The following is a 19348-nucleotide window of genomic DNA, read 5'->3' on the forward strand; positions in this document are numbered from 1 at the left end:
CTATTGTCATGAGCACTACAGCTGGGTCTACATCAGTCTTTTTCCCCCTTCAATGTTTCCTGCTGTTGCTATCACCAGTACGGCTTCAATGCCTGTGGCAGCAGTGGATGCATCAGTGTAGGCCAGTTGCCAGAATTTCAACCACGGTGTCATCTAATCCTGCTCAGAGGAGATCTAAACAACATGGTGATTAAAATGGCAGTTGCACCAGCACCGTATCTACAGCAGTACTCCCACTGTTGCTACCGGGGTAGAGCGATGGTTGGGAAATTTAGGAAAATATAGCGTAGGCAAGATCTATGAGATTCCCTCAGAAAGCTCAATGGGAAGGAGCTACAGAATTTAAGAGGCAGGAAACCTGTAGGATTCTACAGAAGTTACTTTTAAAATTACGATATCTTCCATTGTTGTTTGTGATGCTGTTGTGTAACCCCGTTGGTCCTGGGATATTAGAGAGACAAGGTGGGTGAGGTAATAGCTTTTACTGGACTAACTTCTGTTAGTCTCGTCTGGAACTCTGTGTAGCTTGAAAGCTTGTCTCTTTCACCAACAGGCATTGGTCCACCCTGTCCTTCTAAAAATTACAGCATTTAGTAGAAAACCACCCTGTAACATTCTAGAATTGAGATATAATTGTCTATTAGGAAGAGGACAGCATTTTTCAAAAGGATGGTGATTATCTCTGAGATGCCAGTTAAAATCTCTTGGGGTGCTAAATTATCCTCCCGGCATTTTTTTAATATACACCTCTACCTCGATATAACGCTGTCCTCAGGAGCCAAAAAATCTTACCGTGTTATAGGTGAAACCGCGTTATATCGAACTTGCTTTGATCCCCCGGAGTGCGCAGCCCCGCCCCCCCGGAGCACTGCTTTACCGCGTTATATCCGAATTCGTGTTATATTGGGCCACGTTATATCAGGGTAGAGATGTACCAATATTGAGTTAATGATGCTGACCTCACCTCTTTCAAAGGTGAGAGTCAAGGATACAGAAACACTTCAAGGGGGACTTGACTTGGTGAAAGAACAATGAAGAAAAATGCTCAGTGTTCCAGTGTACAAATCACTGTGGGTGAGAGCATAACAAATAGTTCTGCCTCTCCTCTGGGGCAGCAGAGCCAACAACACTATGTGGTTGTCTTGCACTTAATCCCAGATTTAAGGTTCATTTCTGGAATTCTCCATAATAAAACCAAGTGAAAAATAAATGGCCAGGCATTATATCTTTGAGCAAAGTATCAACCACTGCACCAACAGCCAGATTTATAAGAAAAATAACTGACGGGTTCATTTGAAAAACGTGCAAATTTCAGTTTGTTTTAAGTTCATATACAGTATACTAAATACAGTCATTCATAGTTTTACAAATTAATTCTTTAAAGTTTCGCTTATTTTTTCAATGAATATAAAATATAAGAATCAATGTCAGACTACTGGTAAGGACTTCAGCTTTCCAAATCAAAAAGCATCAGCCATGAAACCATCTTTTTGTTTCAAAATAGTGAAAGAAAGCACATCTTTTATGCCAATTTTTTATACAAATCTAAATAAAATAGATAAGCCAAATGTACCATTCTATACTGTAGAATAAAAGTATTTCATGGTAAAAATGGTATTCACATTATTTCACAGACATACATCTTCATATTTATGTAAAACTGCAATTTCAGATGAGGCCTTGTTTATATACCTACAGAGGTATTTTGTATTGATATTCCTCATGTTTTATTGGCATATGACTACAGAGCGTAGTTTCTACTACAATTCCTACTAACTCAGGCTCCTCCTACATGAACTTGCAGCAGAAAAAGAAAAGATATTTTGATATTTGTTTGCCTTTTCAAAACACAAAAATGTATATAGTAAACTTTTATTTTGAAAACTTAGTTTGGACCTTTTTACTTCTTTATAATAAATGCTGGAAAGTTTTTCATCCATATGTCACCAGCCCAAAGACAGAAGAAGTTTTACTGAATGGCTTTTATATTAGAAATTCAGGTACTGTCTATGCCTCATTACCCTGGCAGAGTCTATGGGCCACTGGAAAACTAGCATTATGAGGATATCATAAATATCAAGCAAGAGAAACATGGATTTGGGGAGGGTAGCAGGTGGCAGGAAAGATTTATATAAACTAACACTTTTGTTTACACCTATTTAAAATCAAACTCCAGATGGCAGATCACACATTTTGCAGCATCCCAGAGTTCAAATCTAGCTAGCTTCTTCTACCACTGACTTACAATATTCATTTATCTTACTGTTAGTTTAAGTTCTCCCCTCTTACCCCCTCATTATTTCAACCATCCCCAACTATTATAAGAAAGGAGGTGAAAATCTGGCACCAAATATGGGTGCTGAAAGATTCTGGCCTTCATCTTGAAGCATCTCTTATATACTGCTGAAGTTGAAAAGCATAGGGTATCGCTTGCACAGAAAAGGGGATGGATAAACTTACTTCAATGGGATAGGGATATTCATTGTTACCAACTGTATAGTAAAAACTAGTTAGGTTATGGAAAAAGGGATGGTGCAAAAGAAAGCATTATTATAAACATTATTACGTGATTACATTAAAGACCACGTAGTAGAAATAAAGATAGACATTCCAAATAATAAATACAAATATAATAGTGGGAGTTAAAGATGCACTATCAGTTTCCAGATGCTTGATAGAAGTATTGTAACAATATGCTGAACAAGGTCAATGAAGAAAAAAATAATAAACGTAGCAAAGTGGCTTTAAATACCTTACTATTAACAAGCTAAACAGCTCAGAAGATATAGGGACTTGGTAGGGACAAGCATGTTCTCAGTACCACAAATGATTGCCCACTCAACTGAGTGGAAACCCATTGACTTCAATTAGCTTTGGATCCGATTCTAAATACAACAGTAGGAAGTTACTTTGTAAACAGATTTATTTTAAAAATAACACCATTTAACTTTTGCTTTTAGGTTTTAAAGCAGTATTTGTCAAAGCTGAAGCAAGTCAGCACACTCCTAGAATTTTAAACTACTCTAGCTTAAGGACATCAAGAATATAAATATTTTAATGCATAGATGATGAAAAATCCATCTTCAGAAGCTTTAAAAATACTGAGTTAATTTTTTTTTTCAAATATGGACTGTTTTTCTTTCCTCACTGAACAAACCAAATTCAAAGTTTCCAACTTCAGCTGTTTTGGAGCTACGTGTGCATAAGATTCCAGTCAGAATAGCACTGAAATCTTTTTATGACTACTCATACCTCAAAATAGACTACCGGTTTTGCTCAGACATTCCTAAAAATTCACCTTTGGGCTGAGACCAAACATAAAATGTTTCATGCAAATAGGAATTTGTTTGAAAAAATCATAACGAGAGGAATTAGAATGGAAAATGGAACTCATTCTCAACTAAAGTATTACCTCCAAGCAAATGGTATGATATGGAAAGGGAGATAATCACTTGACCTAAAATAAGCATAAAATTTTTTTAGCTGTTTCATCAAATGCTATTTTAAAACTAATTTGCCCTTTGGTGTGAACAAGTCTGAAGTCTGCACATTAGCATGCTCCACTAAGAAATCTCATCTCCTGGCATCAGAGGGTTAATTACAAGTGTTTCCATTTGTGGTTTTGAGGAAGAGATTTTATTCTATGTCAGCAAAACGAAGAAAGGAGATCAATTCCATTTCAGAAATGATGCTAGAAAAAGCAATGACATGGCAGCAAATACATTACAATGCTTCCATGTGAGAAAATGCTTAATGGACTTTGAATAGAGTTGGTGATGTAGCAAACAGACAACTTCTCAAAGTAATGCTGATTTGCATAGCTAAAGGCTAGTTCACCCCTACAAAGTAGGAGGAAAGAAAAAAAACATAGGACCAAGAAAATCCATTAATCTCAACTCTGAATTTCTGTATCAATCCATTAGGATGAAGATGGAGGACAGGATGTGACCCCCTTTGCCCTCTGAAGGTATGTCTTGCTTAGGATAAAAGCTTTGCTGTTAAGGTGTTTGCTAAAAGTCTAGTGTAGAGTAGGTGTGTATACTTCAACCTGCTAGCAAATCTACCTCTCGCCGGCTTCTACTTTTGAATCCTCCTCCCTAGTGAATAGCTCTAGTGCCTATAACTGTTGATGTTCACAGCTTTCCCAATCTGCAACAGAATGAAATTGATGTTATTCTTGTAAGTTTCAGTGCTGCCCAGAGTATCAACAGCAGCAATGAAAAAAAACAAGATTTTAGTCAGTTTTCACTTGACTGCAGCATAGAGGTGGACAAAAAATGAACAACAGAGATACCAGAGTTCTATGTTTGCAAATTTAGAAAGAAATTCAGATCATATTAGGAAGATTTTTCTTTACAACCAAGGGGGCTAGAAACTCTTGTTTTAAAAACAAATATATATATACATATATACATACACACACACACACACATTTAGATTCTGTGGAAGTTGATGGCAATTTCCCAAGAAAGCTAACTACTCTCCACATGCAAATAGATTTTTCAAGCTCTAGTGTTAAGTGACATGCAAAGTATACTTATCAGGATTATCTGTATTCACACTGAATCCCCTCTATTCTCAGGTGTGTTGTGCTGAATATGATTGAATATCTTCCTTACCAAATTTAATAATTGAGTTGGAGAAAACAAGAGGAAGAACGTCTAAATTACCTGAAATTCTTAAATAAGGCATTTTTAAAATATATCTAAATTCAAAGGTACAAAACAAATAAAACAACCTATTTACATTTGGGAAGCATGACTGTGGAGCTACACCGCTACCAGTTTCAAATTCTAATACACAGATAAGAGTTCCATTTATTAAACTGCTCATAGCTCTATCCATACCTACTAGACGCAAAACCTCTGCCAACATGTATCTAATGAATGAAAGGTCAACAGTCAAAACCTAAAAGCAATACAGAGGAGGTCACCACTGAATCAGCTAAGCCATAGTTTCTGCTTTAAGTCATCAGTTGATGGAAGAAGTAAATGTTGTCTCTACCAAAGTAAATTATAATAATTTAGAGCCTATTATTATTACGGGGGGGGGTAGAGAAAGACAGAGCGAGAGTTTTGGGTTGATTTTTTCTGGATTATTGAAAATTTGCATATGTGCTTTTAAGATTTCCACCTAGTGGCTATATTTATTCATGACATATTTTTTAGAAGTTGATATTAACTTTTCACAAACATTGTATAATACAACACAGCACACAGTACTGAAGTCAAAATATTAGAATAGATGGTTTCCACAGGAAGACACTGATACATCTCAACCCATAAATAAGAAAATTCAAAAGTAACTGTTAGATTTAGTTTTGTCCTGGGACCTCAAAAACATTTTGCAAACACTGTTCAACAAAGCTGATGAGCACCTTCTGAAGTGCAGACATCTATGGATAAGGGTGGAATATAGATATGAGAGACTTCCAGGGCCTATATAACCACCAAGGATTTCTTGTGATGAACCACCACACCCAAAGGTAGAACTGTAGTCACAAAATTCAAAGTGTTCTATTTATTTGGTGTAGCACACAGATTCTAGTACAAACTCAATATCCTGCAGACGCTACCAGCATCTAATCCTCACACATCTCTTCTCTGTCTGCCACCTAAATGCTTCTTCAAAGTTGGCCTCTTCACTGCTACAGCAGCTGTGTCTTACTGTTCTGATGTTTCTGCAATGCCACCACAGTAATACCTCCTCCAATAGCATTGCTAATGCTAATGCACAGGAATGTCATTGGATTGGTTAAATCTTAATTCACATGATTTTTTAAAAATAGATTGCAGTGCATTGAAGACTGCAATCCAGGTATTATAAAACAACAAGGAAGTGTTTAATTTGACATTAACTTACATAGTATTTTATATATCACCTTAAAAATAATAATTTAGGAGGGAAAGTAAAAAAATACTTTATCTTGACCCATATGCCCAATTTCTGGGGAAGATATGAGCTATAGTTAAAAAAATGTAAACTATGTTTTCATAGGAGAATTGTAAGAAGAACCACTTATCTTATGTAAAGCTGCTAATAAAAGTAGGAGTCTATATACAGTGGAAAATGGTTGTTTGCTAAGCACTGTCAATGTGCATGGCACTCTACAAGATATAAAAATAAGTCTCTGCACCAAAGAACTTACAATTTAGAAAGCAGACACTAAGAAGAGATGATGCATTGGGAAATTATGGCCTACATGCGAGCTTCCTGTTTTTCCAGATCAACACCTTTGTTATGTGTTGCAGTGGTTGAGCAGAGCAAGACAGTAAAATCCTGGCTCTAGTGACAGCTAAAGTTATTCAGTCTGAATATACAAAATATTTCAAAAATCTATGTTCTTTTCAATTTGCAGGATTCTCAAACATAGTAGGCATATTCAAGATAAATTTTAGTGAAACAAAATTACTTTGGCTACACGTATGACTTGGTCCTAAGGGCTTGTGAAAGTGAAATGAATTATATTAAAGAAATAGAATGAATTAAAGAATGCTGTATGTACCTTTAAGTAGAAATGAAAAATGCTGCAAGCCAGGGGGGCAGGAAAGCAGACATTAACTGCTTAATGAATTGCCCCACTTAAGGGCAATTGGTGAAGCATTAGTCTTAGATCGATAAGAGTTAATAAGGAAGCAAGATATGCATATTGTGCTCCATGCATATCTTACTATTTTGCTCTCTCTGTCCCTTTGTTTAGTTCGCACCCTTTTATCTGTATAAATAAGACTGTTTGAATCTTGCATGGAGGCTCACATTATCTGAATGTATTAGCAGAGTGCTGTGCTAATAAAACAGAGTGGTCTGACAAACTATGAGTCCTGAGTCTAACTTTGACAGGCTAAAAGAATTTCCTTCAATCAGCTGTGTTCATGTAAGAGAACAAGCTTCAGGCTTACAATGGAGATTTTGTGTGTGTGTGTTTATATATATATCAAATCTGTGAAAGTAATGGCACTTTTACTTATATCACTCATTTATGGCAAATCTAAAAAGCTTTCCTAAACCGAACAATGGGTTACAAGTTATTTCTATGATTTACAGATGCTTCTAGCGCTTTGAACAGAGAGCTTATAAAAACAGGTTTCAGAGTAGCAGCCGTGTTAGTCTGTATCCGCAAAAAGAACAGGAGTACTTGTGGCACCTTAGAGACTAACAAATTTATTAGAGCATAAAGCTCTATTATGCATCCGAAGAAGTGGGTTGTAGCCCACGAAAGCTTTATGCTCTAATAAATTTGTTAGTCTCTAAGGTGCCACAAGTACTCCTGTTCTTTTAGCTTATAAAAAGTTGCACAGAAGAGATAAAGACCAATGATTTTATTTCACTGAAATATGGGGTAGCATATTAGAGAACATAGTTTTGCATTGTTAGTGGGACAGTTATATTTACAATCACCTATAACAATGTCTAAGTAATGTACCACTTGCTTTTAGTAAAACTTTAAAAAAAAAAAAAAAAAAAGATTGTAAAATGGAATTTGATTTCATATAAGAAAGAATTCTGAGCCAATATATTCTCTAATACCAGCAAGCTATAAATAAATAAATAGTAAAGATATTTGTATATACAACTTATTTGGATATATACCTCAAAGTATTATAAGCTCTAGAATCTAGATCATCTACTAAAAGTCAGTGGGAAGGCAGGCTCTTAATTCAGTGCCATTTGTTACCATGCCAGTCCTCATGCCAAGATTTAAACCACATTCATACCTACTCTAGTATAGTTTATAGAATTAATTCACAATATGCTCTTCCATTAGATTTACACACAAACTTCACCCATGCTTAGATTTGAAGCAACAAAATTAACATTTCCAGGATACAATTTGCTATTCTTCACTCATTTTGTTAAATTGTTTTCTTCTAAATCACATTCATGAATTAAAAAGGTAAGAACAGGAATAATGGAAAATTAAATCACTAACAAATCTGGATTCTCAACATATCAATTCTGCAATATTTTTTTTTTAATTCTTCACAGTGTGATGCCTAACATTTAAGTGGCTGAAACCCACATTTAAAGGTTTATGCATCCGAAGAAGTGGGTTGTAGCCCACGAAAGCTTATGCTCTAATAAATTTGTTAGTCTCTAAGGTGCCACAAGTACTCCTGTTCTTTTTGCGGATACAGACTAACACGGCTGCTACTCTGAAACCTGACATTTAAAGGTTCTTACTTTATTGTAATAAAGTGCAAAAAGAGGTAATTCAACCAGTCCCGTTAACTGTAGGTGGAGAGTATGTTGTTTCCCTGATGACTTACAAGGGGAAACTGTCAATTTCAAGTTCCAGTTAAAAATAGATACATAATTTCTAGCCTTCACTGATGCAAAAAATAATCTTGACTGTGAAGCCTCAGTGGTTCTCAACCAGGGGTACATGTACCCCTGGGATACGCAGTGGTCTTCCCAGGGGTACATCAAATCATCTAGATATTTGCCTATTTTTATAACGGACTACATAAAAAGTGCTAGTGCAATCAATACAAACTAAAATTTCATAGAGAGAATTACTTGTTTATCCTACTCTATATACTATACACTGAAATATAAGTATAATATTTATATTCCAATTGATTTGTTTTATAAATATGTGGTAAAAATGAGAAAGTAAGCTATGTTTCAGTAATAATGTTTCAATAAAAAAATGCTGTGACACTTTTGTATTTTTATGTCTGATTTTGTAAGCAAGTAGTTTGTAAGTTAGGTGAAACTTGGGGGTATGCAAGACAAATCAGACTCCTGAAAGGGGTGCAGTAGTCTGGAAAGGTTGAGAGCCACTGATCTAAGTAACCCTCTGCAGACAGATTCAGTGCCTCTGCTGTTGCTCAAAGCTTTCACAAATCCAGTGAACTTGACAAGACTGGCCAGTTTCATTGCTGGTATTCAAAACCTCAGACATCTATGAAACTGACAACCACCATGACAATTTCATGCTACTGCTTCAGGGGTCAGCAGCAGGGGCAAGCACAGGAAATGACAACACAGAGGTCCACCAAATAAATGGTGGAGGAGGACTTCAAATGTGTGAGACATCTGAGTCATACAGTTATGAGGCCAGTATAAAATATGCAGCAACTAGATCCAGGGACAACACACTGGTAGGGATGCCTGCACTCTTCCCTTTCCCAGGGTTAATGTTCACAATGGTGTGTTGCTTCTCAATCTCATGGCTAGGTGACCACACATTGTTTGATTTGGCCTTGGGCTAACAAGCTTAATCCTCTGGCTAGCAAGTTTTCAATATCTTCTTCAAACCAGGACTTTATTGCATTGCATAAGCAGGCCGTTACTCAAAGTGCAACTTGCCCATGACACCAGGGCTAACTACATTCTCTCTCTCCAAGTTCCAAAAGGCTAAATTAACCTTTCCTTCCTGTCCTAAACTTCCCTGATACACTGTTAAAAACAGCTGCCAGGCCTCACTCCAGAGATGGCTGCATTTCACTTGTGGGTGAAGGGACTTCTTCGTGTAGGTCCTGCTGTTTGAGCTGTGTTTTGCTCTGTGTTTGTACGCTGGGGAGCACAATGGGGCTCTGGCAATGTAAGTAACAATGAAACAGTCAGGGGCTGCTGAGGGACTACACCAATGTAAGAGTGTGACAGCCATCTCATGGCCCCGGAGACTCCACAGCAGCCGAGAGGACATAGAATATCAGGGTTGAAAGGGACCTCAGGAGGTCATCTAGTCCAACCCCCTGCACAAAGCAGGACCAATCCCCAACTAAATCATCCCAGCCAGGGCTTTGTCAAGCCTGGCTTTAAAAACCTCTAAGGAAGGAGTTCCCGCTGCTCTCCTGGCACTCAGTGCCCGGCCTGTGTACACAGCTAGCTTGGGGAGACTCTGGCCGGTCAACCTGGGCGAGGGGAGAAAGAGGGACTCGTGGGGGCGGGAGGCAGAGCCAGGGCGCAGGGCAGGGGATAGGAGCAGGGACTGGAGCGGTGCCCCCAAGGGATAGGAGCAGGGAGAGGGGCTGGAGGACAGAGGACGTCACCCTGGCCCTGGGGATGCCGGAGAAGCGAGGCGGGCTGAGGACCAGGGGGCTTCTCCCACGCGGGGCTGCAACAGGAGGCAGCGGAGGGGCGGCCGGGCTCTCACCTGCACCAGCAGCGCCTCCCGCTCCCGCCGCCTCCGCTCCTTCCGCGCCTCCAGGCTCCGCTCACTTTCAAACCCCCCGGACGCCATGGCCAGGAGCTGCCGTAAAGTGACGCCGGAGCCGGCTCGCAGTGTGCGGCGCTCGCGGAAAATGCCGTAAAGTGAGTAGCCGGCGGTCCGTTTGCCGGGGAGTGCCCGGGTTTGCCGCCCGAGCCCTGACAGGCAGTTCCCCGCCGGGACTCACCCGGGAACCGCCAGCAATAGCCCCGGAGCCTGCTGCCGGGGAGCCGCTCCGCACTGCGCCCTCTGCGGGCCGGGCCGGGCGGCTCCATCCCGGGGCAGGGCTTGCTCGGATGGCATCGCCGGGGACCACACGGGGCTGCGCCCTGCCTCTCGCCTCGGGAAACGTTTTGTTTCCGCTCACCGGAGGCCCCGTGTTTCCCCTGCTGGTCTGTGGGTTGGATGTTGAACTAGTCCAGCCCTTCCCTCGGGGTCACTCCCGCTCTTCCCAGGCTCCATGCACCCCACCCACCAGCTCGGGTCAAAACACTTCGAACAGCTCCCTCGAAAATACGTTGTGATGCCAGTGCTGCCACAGGGCACACGCGTGAGATGACCTCAGCATCTGGCCTCTCCCTTAGGCCAGAGCTTTCCGGAGCGTTGGAGTTTTAATCGCCTTCCGTCATTTGCTATAATTCCCGAGTTTTGCTTTGGTGGTGGCTTAATAGACACCACAGTTTATGTTTCCTGAACCCCAAACCTTGCTACCAGCTCCAAGAACAGGTCAGTTAAACATCTAGAATGACAACTTCCCCCAGAGCAGATCACACCCAACCCCATGCCAGCTACCAGACTCCCACAAGGATCTTTCCACAAACTATTAGGAAAATGTCAGAGTAATGTCACTTAATGAATTATCTTTTTTGCACTTTATTACTATAAAGTAAGAGCTTTTCAATGTGGGCATCACGCTGTGAAGAATGTAAAAAAATGTACTGACGAATTGGTATGCTGAGAATCCAGATTTGTTAGTGATTTAGTTTTCCAGTTATCCCTGTTCTTACCTTTATAATTCATGAATGTGATTTAGAAGAAAACAATTTAACAAAATGAGTGAAGAATAGCAAATTGTTTCCTGGAAATGTTTACATTTGTTGCTTCAAATCTAAGAATGGGTTAAGTTTGTCTGTAAATCTAATGAAAGACTACATAACAACATGACTTCATTGGTAAATGTTTTTCCTTTACATTCAGCTTCACCCCATCACTCCCACATGGCAGCATGATCCAGTGGATAGAATGCTGGCCTGGGAGTCAAGATGAGACCTGGATTCTTTTCTCAGCTCTGCCACTAAGGCCTGGTCTATACTGGGGGGATCAATCTAAGTTACGCAACTTCAGCTACGTGAATAACGTAACTGAAGTCGACATACTTAGAACTACTTACTGTGGTGTCTTCACTGTGGTAAGTCGACGGCTGACGCTCTCCCATCGACTCCGCCTGCGCCTTTCGCCCTGGTGGAGTGCCGGAGTCAATGGGAGAGCACTCAGCGGTCGATTTAAAATTGACCCCCTCTGGATCAATCGCTGCCCGTCGATCCAGCGGGTAATGTAGACAAGCCCTAATAAGTAGGGTCACAGGCAAGTTACTTAACTTCTGTTTCTCAGTTTATTTAGCGTAAGAGATTAATGAAACTCACTTTCCTTTGTAAAGCACTTTGAAGTCTAAAGAACTATACATGATTATAAGTATCCCCACACTATAGTTTATGAGGTATAGATGAACAAACCAGTTTATTTATGGCAGTCTTCTTTCAAGGTGGGCAACTAAAATGGATATTTTGAGAAACTAGTAAAAAAAATTATGTGGTTTATCACTGTCTGCCCAGAGAGGCTCCTTCACTGCACAATGCCACATTGAGGTCAGTGCAGCTCCACACAGGCACAGAGTTCAACTGGTATGGATCCACTTTCAGGTTTGGGGCCTGAGTTCATGATTCTAATCAATTTCTTTTCCCTTCACATCCAGTTGATGTGTTGCAATGTTTCTGTGCTGGAACACTACTTCTGCTGCTGGCCAGTTGCCTACTGCCTAGGATGGGTCTGGGCAGGATGAAAGAAACTGATTAGGAAGTTTGCTGAGCTCTTATACCTGGCAGTTAGCCAACAGCATGTGCCAGGTCCAATACACCACTTATGTAACAAGTATTGTGCCAGGACCATAAGTCCCACATCACCTCCATATTGGTGCACATAACAAAATTAATTCCGTACATGGTTTGGGAAAAACTAGAGGGAACACTGCCTGCCAGGCCTGCTTTAGAATCATAAAGAAGCAGAAAAGGGCACAAGCCAAATTATTCTAAAATCCTTTGCAAGTCACCTTTAATGGCTAGCAGGCCATCCCCTGTTCTATACTCTCACTCTGACTTCAGAAATCAACAGTGCTAATAATAGAATATGGTCTACCCAAACTTGTACTCCAACAGTGAGACACTAACCTTTGCAGAGTGAGTTACCATTTCCCATTTAACACTGTCCCTAAGAGAAGCTGCATGGTCAGTGGTGAGTGATTTTATAAATGTCTGTACTGCTTGTGTTCCCCACTTTCTTTTAGTGCTCTGTGTGAAATTTTCCATAGAAAAGAAAATTGTCAAAAAGTCAGGGGAAAAAATTCTTTCCACTGAGTGTGATTCTGTACAATTCACCTTAAGCAGAAAGCAAAATTTCACAAGAAAAACGTGCACTTTGCTCTGAGAATATGAAATGTGTTGGTCACAGTTACAGGGAAGCTGGACATATCCTGATTGTTGCTTTGTGAGTTCTCGATCTGAATCTTAACAATGGCTTCTGAAGCACTCACACAGAAGAAAGGTCACAGCCAATGAGGTGTGAGTGTGTGGGGTGAGGTGTGCAGAGGCCAAAATGGACTAAATCTAATTCAGTTCCTAGTCTTCAGTTCATTTCTAAAACAATCCATTTCTCAGTTTGCTACTTGTGTTGCTGGGAGAAAATGATAGTTCAGATTGGTATGGGAATGTCCTGTGGTTCAGTGAAAGAAATAAAAAGTCAGTCCCATGAGAAATTATAGAAAAAAGCAAAGGATGATATAATTAGAGGGTATTTTTCTTTTATAAAAGTTTTACTAAGTCAGTGCCACAAAAAATACCTTGTACCATGACAATGGAGCAGCAGCACCCATGTTATTTATTAGATAGCCGTGCCTCAGTTCATTATGGAGGCTTGAATCAAGAAACAAGACATTTTTACCTCTGTAAAATCAAAAAGACAGGCAATGGCATCTAACTTCAGCAATAAAAGGGTTAATGTAGTATTAATAATATTGACAGCCTACATTGTAAATTCAGTTTACAATGAAAATGAATGAAGAGACTCCTGGAGATCAAAGGATGATTAATCCATTCCTCCATATTCAGTATCAGACCATGTGTTTTCTGCCTCTAGGCAATAGTTGTTTGGTTAATGTGCTAGTTAGCAGACAAATGGTATCTTCAGTTACAGTTAGATGGAGCAGAGCCACAATTTAAAAAAACAGATCCATTTTTCCCCAAAAGTTCTAGGTTATTTGAATCCAGGGTTTTCAGTTAGACAGATCTCTAGTTACAGTTTTGGACTAATATGTTACAAATAAAGGTTTTGTAAGGAGCCCATATAAGTGTAGATGGTACTGAATCATGTAAGTGATAATTTGCTTAATTAATTTATTAAGGAGGTTTGAATGTTTTGTTTCTTTTCAAGACCTGAAAACTATGAACAACATTGGGTGGGGGAACATATCATAATAATTGTCTCTTTATTCCTATCCCTAGCAGATGGTTGTGATTTTCAGTGCCCCACCATGGCCAGTCACTCTCTTCTTAGCCTATCATCTCTTTTGCTCTTATGTGTAAGAAATTGAGACTAGCCATGTAGTTCAGCTGTCGGCCCCTGTGACTTGCCATAATAAAAATCACTTTGTTTCCAGGGAAATTGCTTCTTCTCAATATTTTCTGCACAGAGACTATATAAGATCCAGAGGTGCATATGACAGCAGGTACTTGCGTCAGTGGCTGCTAATATTTTCATGTGCCATGGGTAACTTTATCTGGACCTGGCAGGATACTTTGGGAAGTGCTTGGTTCTGATTGTCCTGACATTTTGACTGCTTGAAAAATGCTTTATTTGTCCTCAAAGTCTTTTTTTTTTAAATGGGTAAGTAAAATAAATCCTGAGCTGTAATCTAACCCCATTGTGCCACTTTTGCACAGGAAAAAAGTGAGAAAACACAGATCTTCCTAGCTGTGGATTCCGTTACTGTCATTTATAATAAGTCTCCTTTACATCACTTTGGCAATGTAAAGGAGCCTTAAAAATTTTACAAGTTTTATGCTCTTGGAGGAATTGACTGAGAATGGGAACAGTTAACTAACAACAGAAACATTAGCAATGTTACTATGTAAGCAGGCTGCTACATTTCTGCCTCAGAGAATGAAATCAATTAACTATCAATAGTGCCATTAATAATGATTTTTTTTTCACATCAAGAACAGTGTTTTATTTCAAACATTGAAACAGTTTTGTAGGAATGCACAGAGCAGACTCGGATTCTTCCACACCATATCCCCTCTCAAGCAAAAACTGACTGAATTTTGTTTCAATCTGTTATCTGCTATAAAATGAGCCTCCAGGCAATTTAAGGGATAGCACTGGCTGATTGCATTTCCAACACTGGCAAAACAGCTGTTTGCTTCCTTGCAATGAAGGAACATAGCTAAATTTCTGCCTCGGGACAGACAGAGCCTGCCTCATCCTTAACAACCCAAAGCCCTACCCCTCCACGCTAGGTGCTCTGCAGTAGCAAGTGAGGAGGACAGTCTCTCTCTCTCTCTCTCGCTTGTTCGTACTCATGCACACCCAACCCTGCCCCCTGACAGTGATTAACATCCCTCATGCAGGCACGCATGCCCAGCCACCCGCCTCCCCACAGTGATTTGTGTCTGTGACTGCTGCTCCAGGCACACTGAAACAGACGTACCACCTGGACTGCTGGGGAAGAGGCACGTGTCTCCCGCAGATTTCTTCTGCATTTTTCTGTGTGGGGGGCACAGAAAACTGCATAAGTCTTCCGCACCCACGCAGAATTCTGTCAGGAGTAGCATTTGTATGTTATGCAACATTGTCTAGAGCATCATAGTGTAGAGTTTCATTACTATGCAGTGAGTTTAGAGTGCTTCGCCACCGTTGATGCTTCAGATCCCTGGTCTTCTACCCACTAGCTTCTACATTCTTGGGATGTGAGAACTATCTTCATGCTGCCGGGTCTCTTTGTGGGTCCTGCAGGACTTCCAGTTGGTGCTGTGTTCTCCTCAGTCATGTGTTTCAGGCATAACCAGAAGAGGAGATCCAACTGGAGGCACTGCAGGATTCATATATAGACTTAGCTGTGTGGAAGCATCATATGAAGCTCTCCCACCACAGTGGGAAGGGGGAGGGGGAAAAAGAGCCAGAAAATCATGAGAGGACATGCATGCCTGGAAACTTCCAGAATGTTTGGGGTACACATTTCCTTTCTCTGAGTGAAAAATCATCATTGAAGAAACTGTTAGAAATCTGAATTTAACTGCCATGTGGAATTTCCATGCTTTTTTTTCTTGGTGGAACATCATAAGGTCTTCTCCCCCTCCAGCTTCACTTACCTAATTTAAGAAAGTGTTTTTAATGTTTTAATTTTACAATGAGTTAAAAGGAAGGTATAATTTGATTTATAGTCATGGGATCTCAACCCCGGCCCAGTAGTGGGTTAAAATACTACTGAAACAATGTTCTTAAGGCCTGAGGCTTTGCCCTTGTCACAATCCTTGACAGCAAACCCTCTAGAGGTTGTAACATTTTTATTTAGCTTATATCACAAATAGAAAATCAGCTCATCTCATTTTGCAAGCACAAATCATCCTCAGGCCCACCTTATGGCAGGCAGGCAATAGTAATTATACAGTCCCGCAGCATGAGTTCCAGGTGATATGGACAGCCACTGAATTAGAAAGAGGATTGTATTGTGTGAGGAGTTTTCTATTAACTTTGTGTATTGACCTACACTGAAAGCAGATCCAGATCAGGCAGGGACAAATGCAATGTCTCTTCTGTTCATTGTCAAGTTTCAGCCAGAGTCTCTCACTATGATTCTGGATATGTTAAGAGCTATAACCTGCAAGTTGGTTCCATGTCCTTTGGGCCTGGTAAAATAAAACAGGTGGAAGAGGGAGCAGCATTAAGTCTACTGTTGGCTACTGTATTTAATGCTTTTCTGTTGAAGGGTAGTGTGCTAAAAAGAAAGGACAGAACTATTTAGTAAGTTTCCATTAACCTCCCAAGCAAGCCAATAAATCCTCAAGATTAATAAAGGCTGCTGGCACATAAAAGATAATAAGCATGGATAATTGACAGCTGTCCATTCCCAGGACATCATTTGCCAATTAAGCTAGTATACTCTCCATGCCATACTCTGGCTGAGAATCAGCTCAAAAGGGGTCAAGAAAAGCATAGGACCTTAGATTACACCAAAATTGCTTTACTACCCTCCTAATAATACTGGCCCAAAAGAGAAGGTTAGAGACATGGTGATAGTTAAAGAATGTCAATTTAAAGAGATGTTTTCTTGAACATGGACCTAAGAACTACCCATATTTGAGGGGAATTCCAGCTTTTGTGTATGGTTCTGTGAATCTCTGTTCTATCACCTCTCATTCTCAATGTGTACGTGAAACCACTGCAGAGAATGGACTGATTTAGGTTACCATAGTTGTAGCTCAACCCCCGCACAGACAAGCTTTGCCCTTATTGTAGGGAGCTCCATTATGCTAGTGGAGCAGACTTATGGACCAGTCTTTGCCCCAAAGCTTTAGTCATTCTTTTAGATGCTCAATGGCCCAGGCTGTCTTGAAGATAAGGATGAGATCTTGAACTTGGATTTAGTATTCTATGGGAAGCCAGGGTAGAGAGTGGAGGATAGATTTGATGTGTTTTCAGTAGCCTCTTTTGTTAAGGAGACACACTGCATCCCCCTGTGCTGGTACAACGTTCTTTACTAGCTAGAATTGCCTAAGTGCTGAAGGCTTAATGCCCAGGTATAGTAGTCCAGCCACGAGGTGATGAAGGTGTGAATAACTGTGGATGGCGTCTCTTAGCCAACTGAAGATGGTAGAAAGTGTTATTTACAGCTACTGCTATGGGAGAGCTCGGTGTCAGTGAAAAATCCAAGAGCACACCTCGCCACAGGCTGAACTGACCCTTTTGGAGGTGTGTATCTTCAACCAAAGCAGAGTGCATCATAGCTGCAATCTTTTCAGAATGCTCACCCAGGGAGCATATTACACCAGTTCTCCAGGGTAAGTACGTGCTTCCAGGTGCAATCTGATGTGTTGACCTATACAACCCTATATGATTTGGGTTCCATTTACATAAAGAGTCTTGTTACTCTTGTGAGAGTTGAGGGATTATTGCTTAATGTCCCTAGATTTGAATGGCTGCTGGCAGGGTGTTCTTAGTAGAGTGCCCTGTGCTCTAGAATTTGCTTCTCTGGTTGGATCAACAAAGCTAGAGATTGGTTGGAGGATTTGGAACAATTTCAGATGCTTTGAGAGTGGGTGGCAGTTTCCCAACATCTTTGTAGTAATTTCACTTGAGACAAATTTCAGGGGTGGCAAGGAGCCATAAAATTAAGGTCAGACCAACTATGTCCTGTTATTCTGGATTGTTCTGTTGAGAGGCAATGATGAGCATTGAAGAACATTCCATCAGTCTTTCACTAGAATGGTGACTGATGTGATTCAGGGCTATGAGAGGGTAAGGAGGAAGTGTGGTGGGGAGAAGTGGCAAAAGTCTTTAAGAATAACAAAATGTAAATTAGAAGCCTCAGAGTGCTCTAGAGAGTGTGTGTGTGTGTGTGTGTGTAATCTCTGAGATTAAGGACAATTGAAACAGCAGCAAAAATGTTTACCAGCCAAGACATTCAAAAATACCTAGTGATGTTGGGTGACCAACTTGAGACATCTTAAAAGGGCCTGATTTTTGTAAGTGCTGAGCACCCGCTCTGAGAATTAGGCTCCTTTACGTTATTTCAAAATCAAAGTACTATGGACAAGATTTTCAGAAGTGTCTAAACACATAGTTCGGACATGTCCCTGTCCCAAAGAGTTTACAGTTCAAACAACACACACATACACTCCTCAAGATACTTCAGTAGAGGGAAGGAGTGAACATTATTCATGAAAAGGGAGGATGCATTGCATTGATGGTAAGTTGCAAAGTAAATAAGAAATTAACAGGGTTTCAGTCCTATCTCTGTTTCTTCATGATACATAAAGAAAGCCAGATTTCCCCCTACCATCCCACCCCATGTTTATTCTTTTTTCTGCTTAATTGTTCCTTAGAGATATATGATTCTGAGTCTTGTCTTCCCTTTTAGGGTTGGGACTTCTAAAACAATACAGAAATGAGCAGGGATCCTAGAAATCTGTTTTCAACGGAAAAATGCAGAATTTGTATTTTTACAGATAATCTTTGGTTTTTACATTTTGTGAAAAAATAAAAACATATGTTAACTATTAATTAAATTTTACTGAAAGTACCAATGTCGCTTATTGAATGCGTGCAACCTCCCCCTCTTGTGGTTGATTTTTGAATGCGCTTTAATTTTACAGTGGAACCCAGTTTATCCAATCTAATTGGGAGCGGGGCCAGATCCGATAATTAAAAGAGCTTTTTATCCCTTATTTTAAGATGGAGGGAGGGACTTGGGCAGTCAGCCCCGCGCCAGGAGGGCTTGGGTGGTCAGCCCTGCCTGGGACTGACCACCGCAGCCCCAGCCACCCAGGGCTGACTGCCAGTTCGGTTAATATGTAGAGGTGGATAATGGAGGATCAGATAAACAGGTTCTACGGTATATCAATAAAACATGTTCAACTGATACCTATATATATTGTGGCTAGGGAATCTAAAGTTCAACGTTTCATTTTAATCACAGAAAAACACAGATTTTTATGTTTTTTGAACAGATAATTTTGGTTTCTTTTGTCATGGAAAACTAGGATCCCTGGAAATGAGTATAGGGAGAATCAGCCTTTAGTTGAGGGAACGGGGTAAACAATCCTTAGGCTATATCTACACTTAAAATGCTACAGCAACACAGCTGCTATAGCGCTTCAGTGTAGACACTCATGACAGCATTGGGTTCTTCCATCGCTATAGTTA

At 40.2% G+C, this 19348-nt stretch overlaps 1 protein-coding gene across 2 annotated transcripts in view; it reads right to left on the bottom strand.

The window, feature by feature from the left end:
• Positions 1-10189, bottom strand: part of CWF19L2 (CWF19 like cell cycle control factor 2) — a 194581-nt gene extending 184392 nt beyond the window's left edge. Inside the window, exon 1 of one of the 2 annotated variants that reach the window (XM_024217183.3) lies at positions 10103-10189. In XM_024217183.3, the coding sequence (XP_024072951.2) occupies positions 10103-10189 (87 nt within the window). Of the gene's footprint in view, positions 1-4064; positions 4140-10102 lie in introns of those variants that run through there. The other variant, XM_024217191.3, reaches the window with a different exon arrangement.
• Positions 10190-19348: the final 9159 nt, after the last annotated feature.

Source organism: Terrapene carolina, unplaced genomic scaffold (assembly GCF_002925995.2).
Source record: "Terrapene carolina triunguis isolate 2854851 unplaced genomic scaffold, T_m_triunguis-2.0 Scaffold138, whole genome shotgun sequence".
Classification (NCBI taxonomy): domain Eukaryota; kingdom Metazoa; phylum Chordata; order Testudines; family Emydidae; genus Terrapene; species Terrapene triunguis.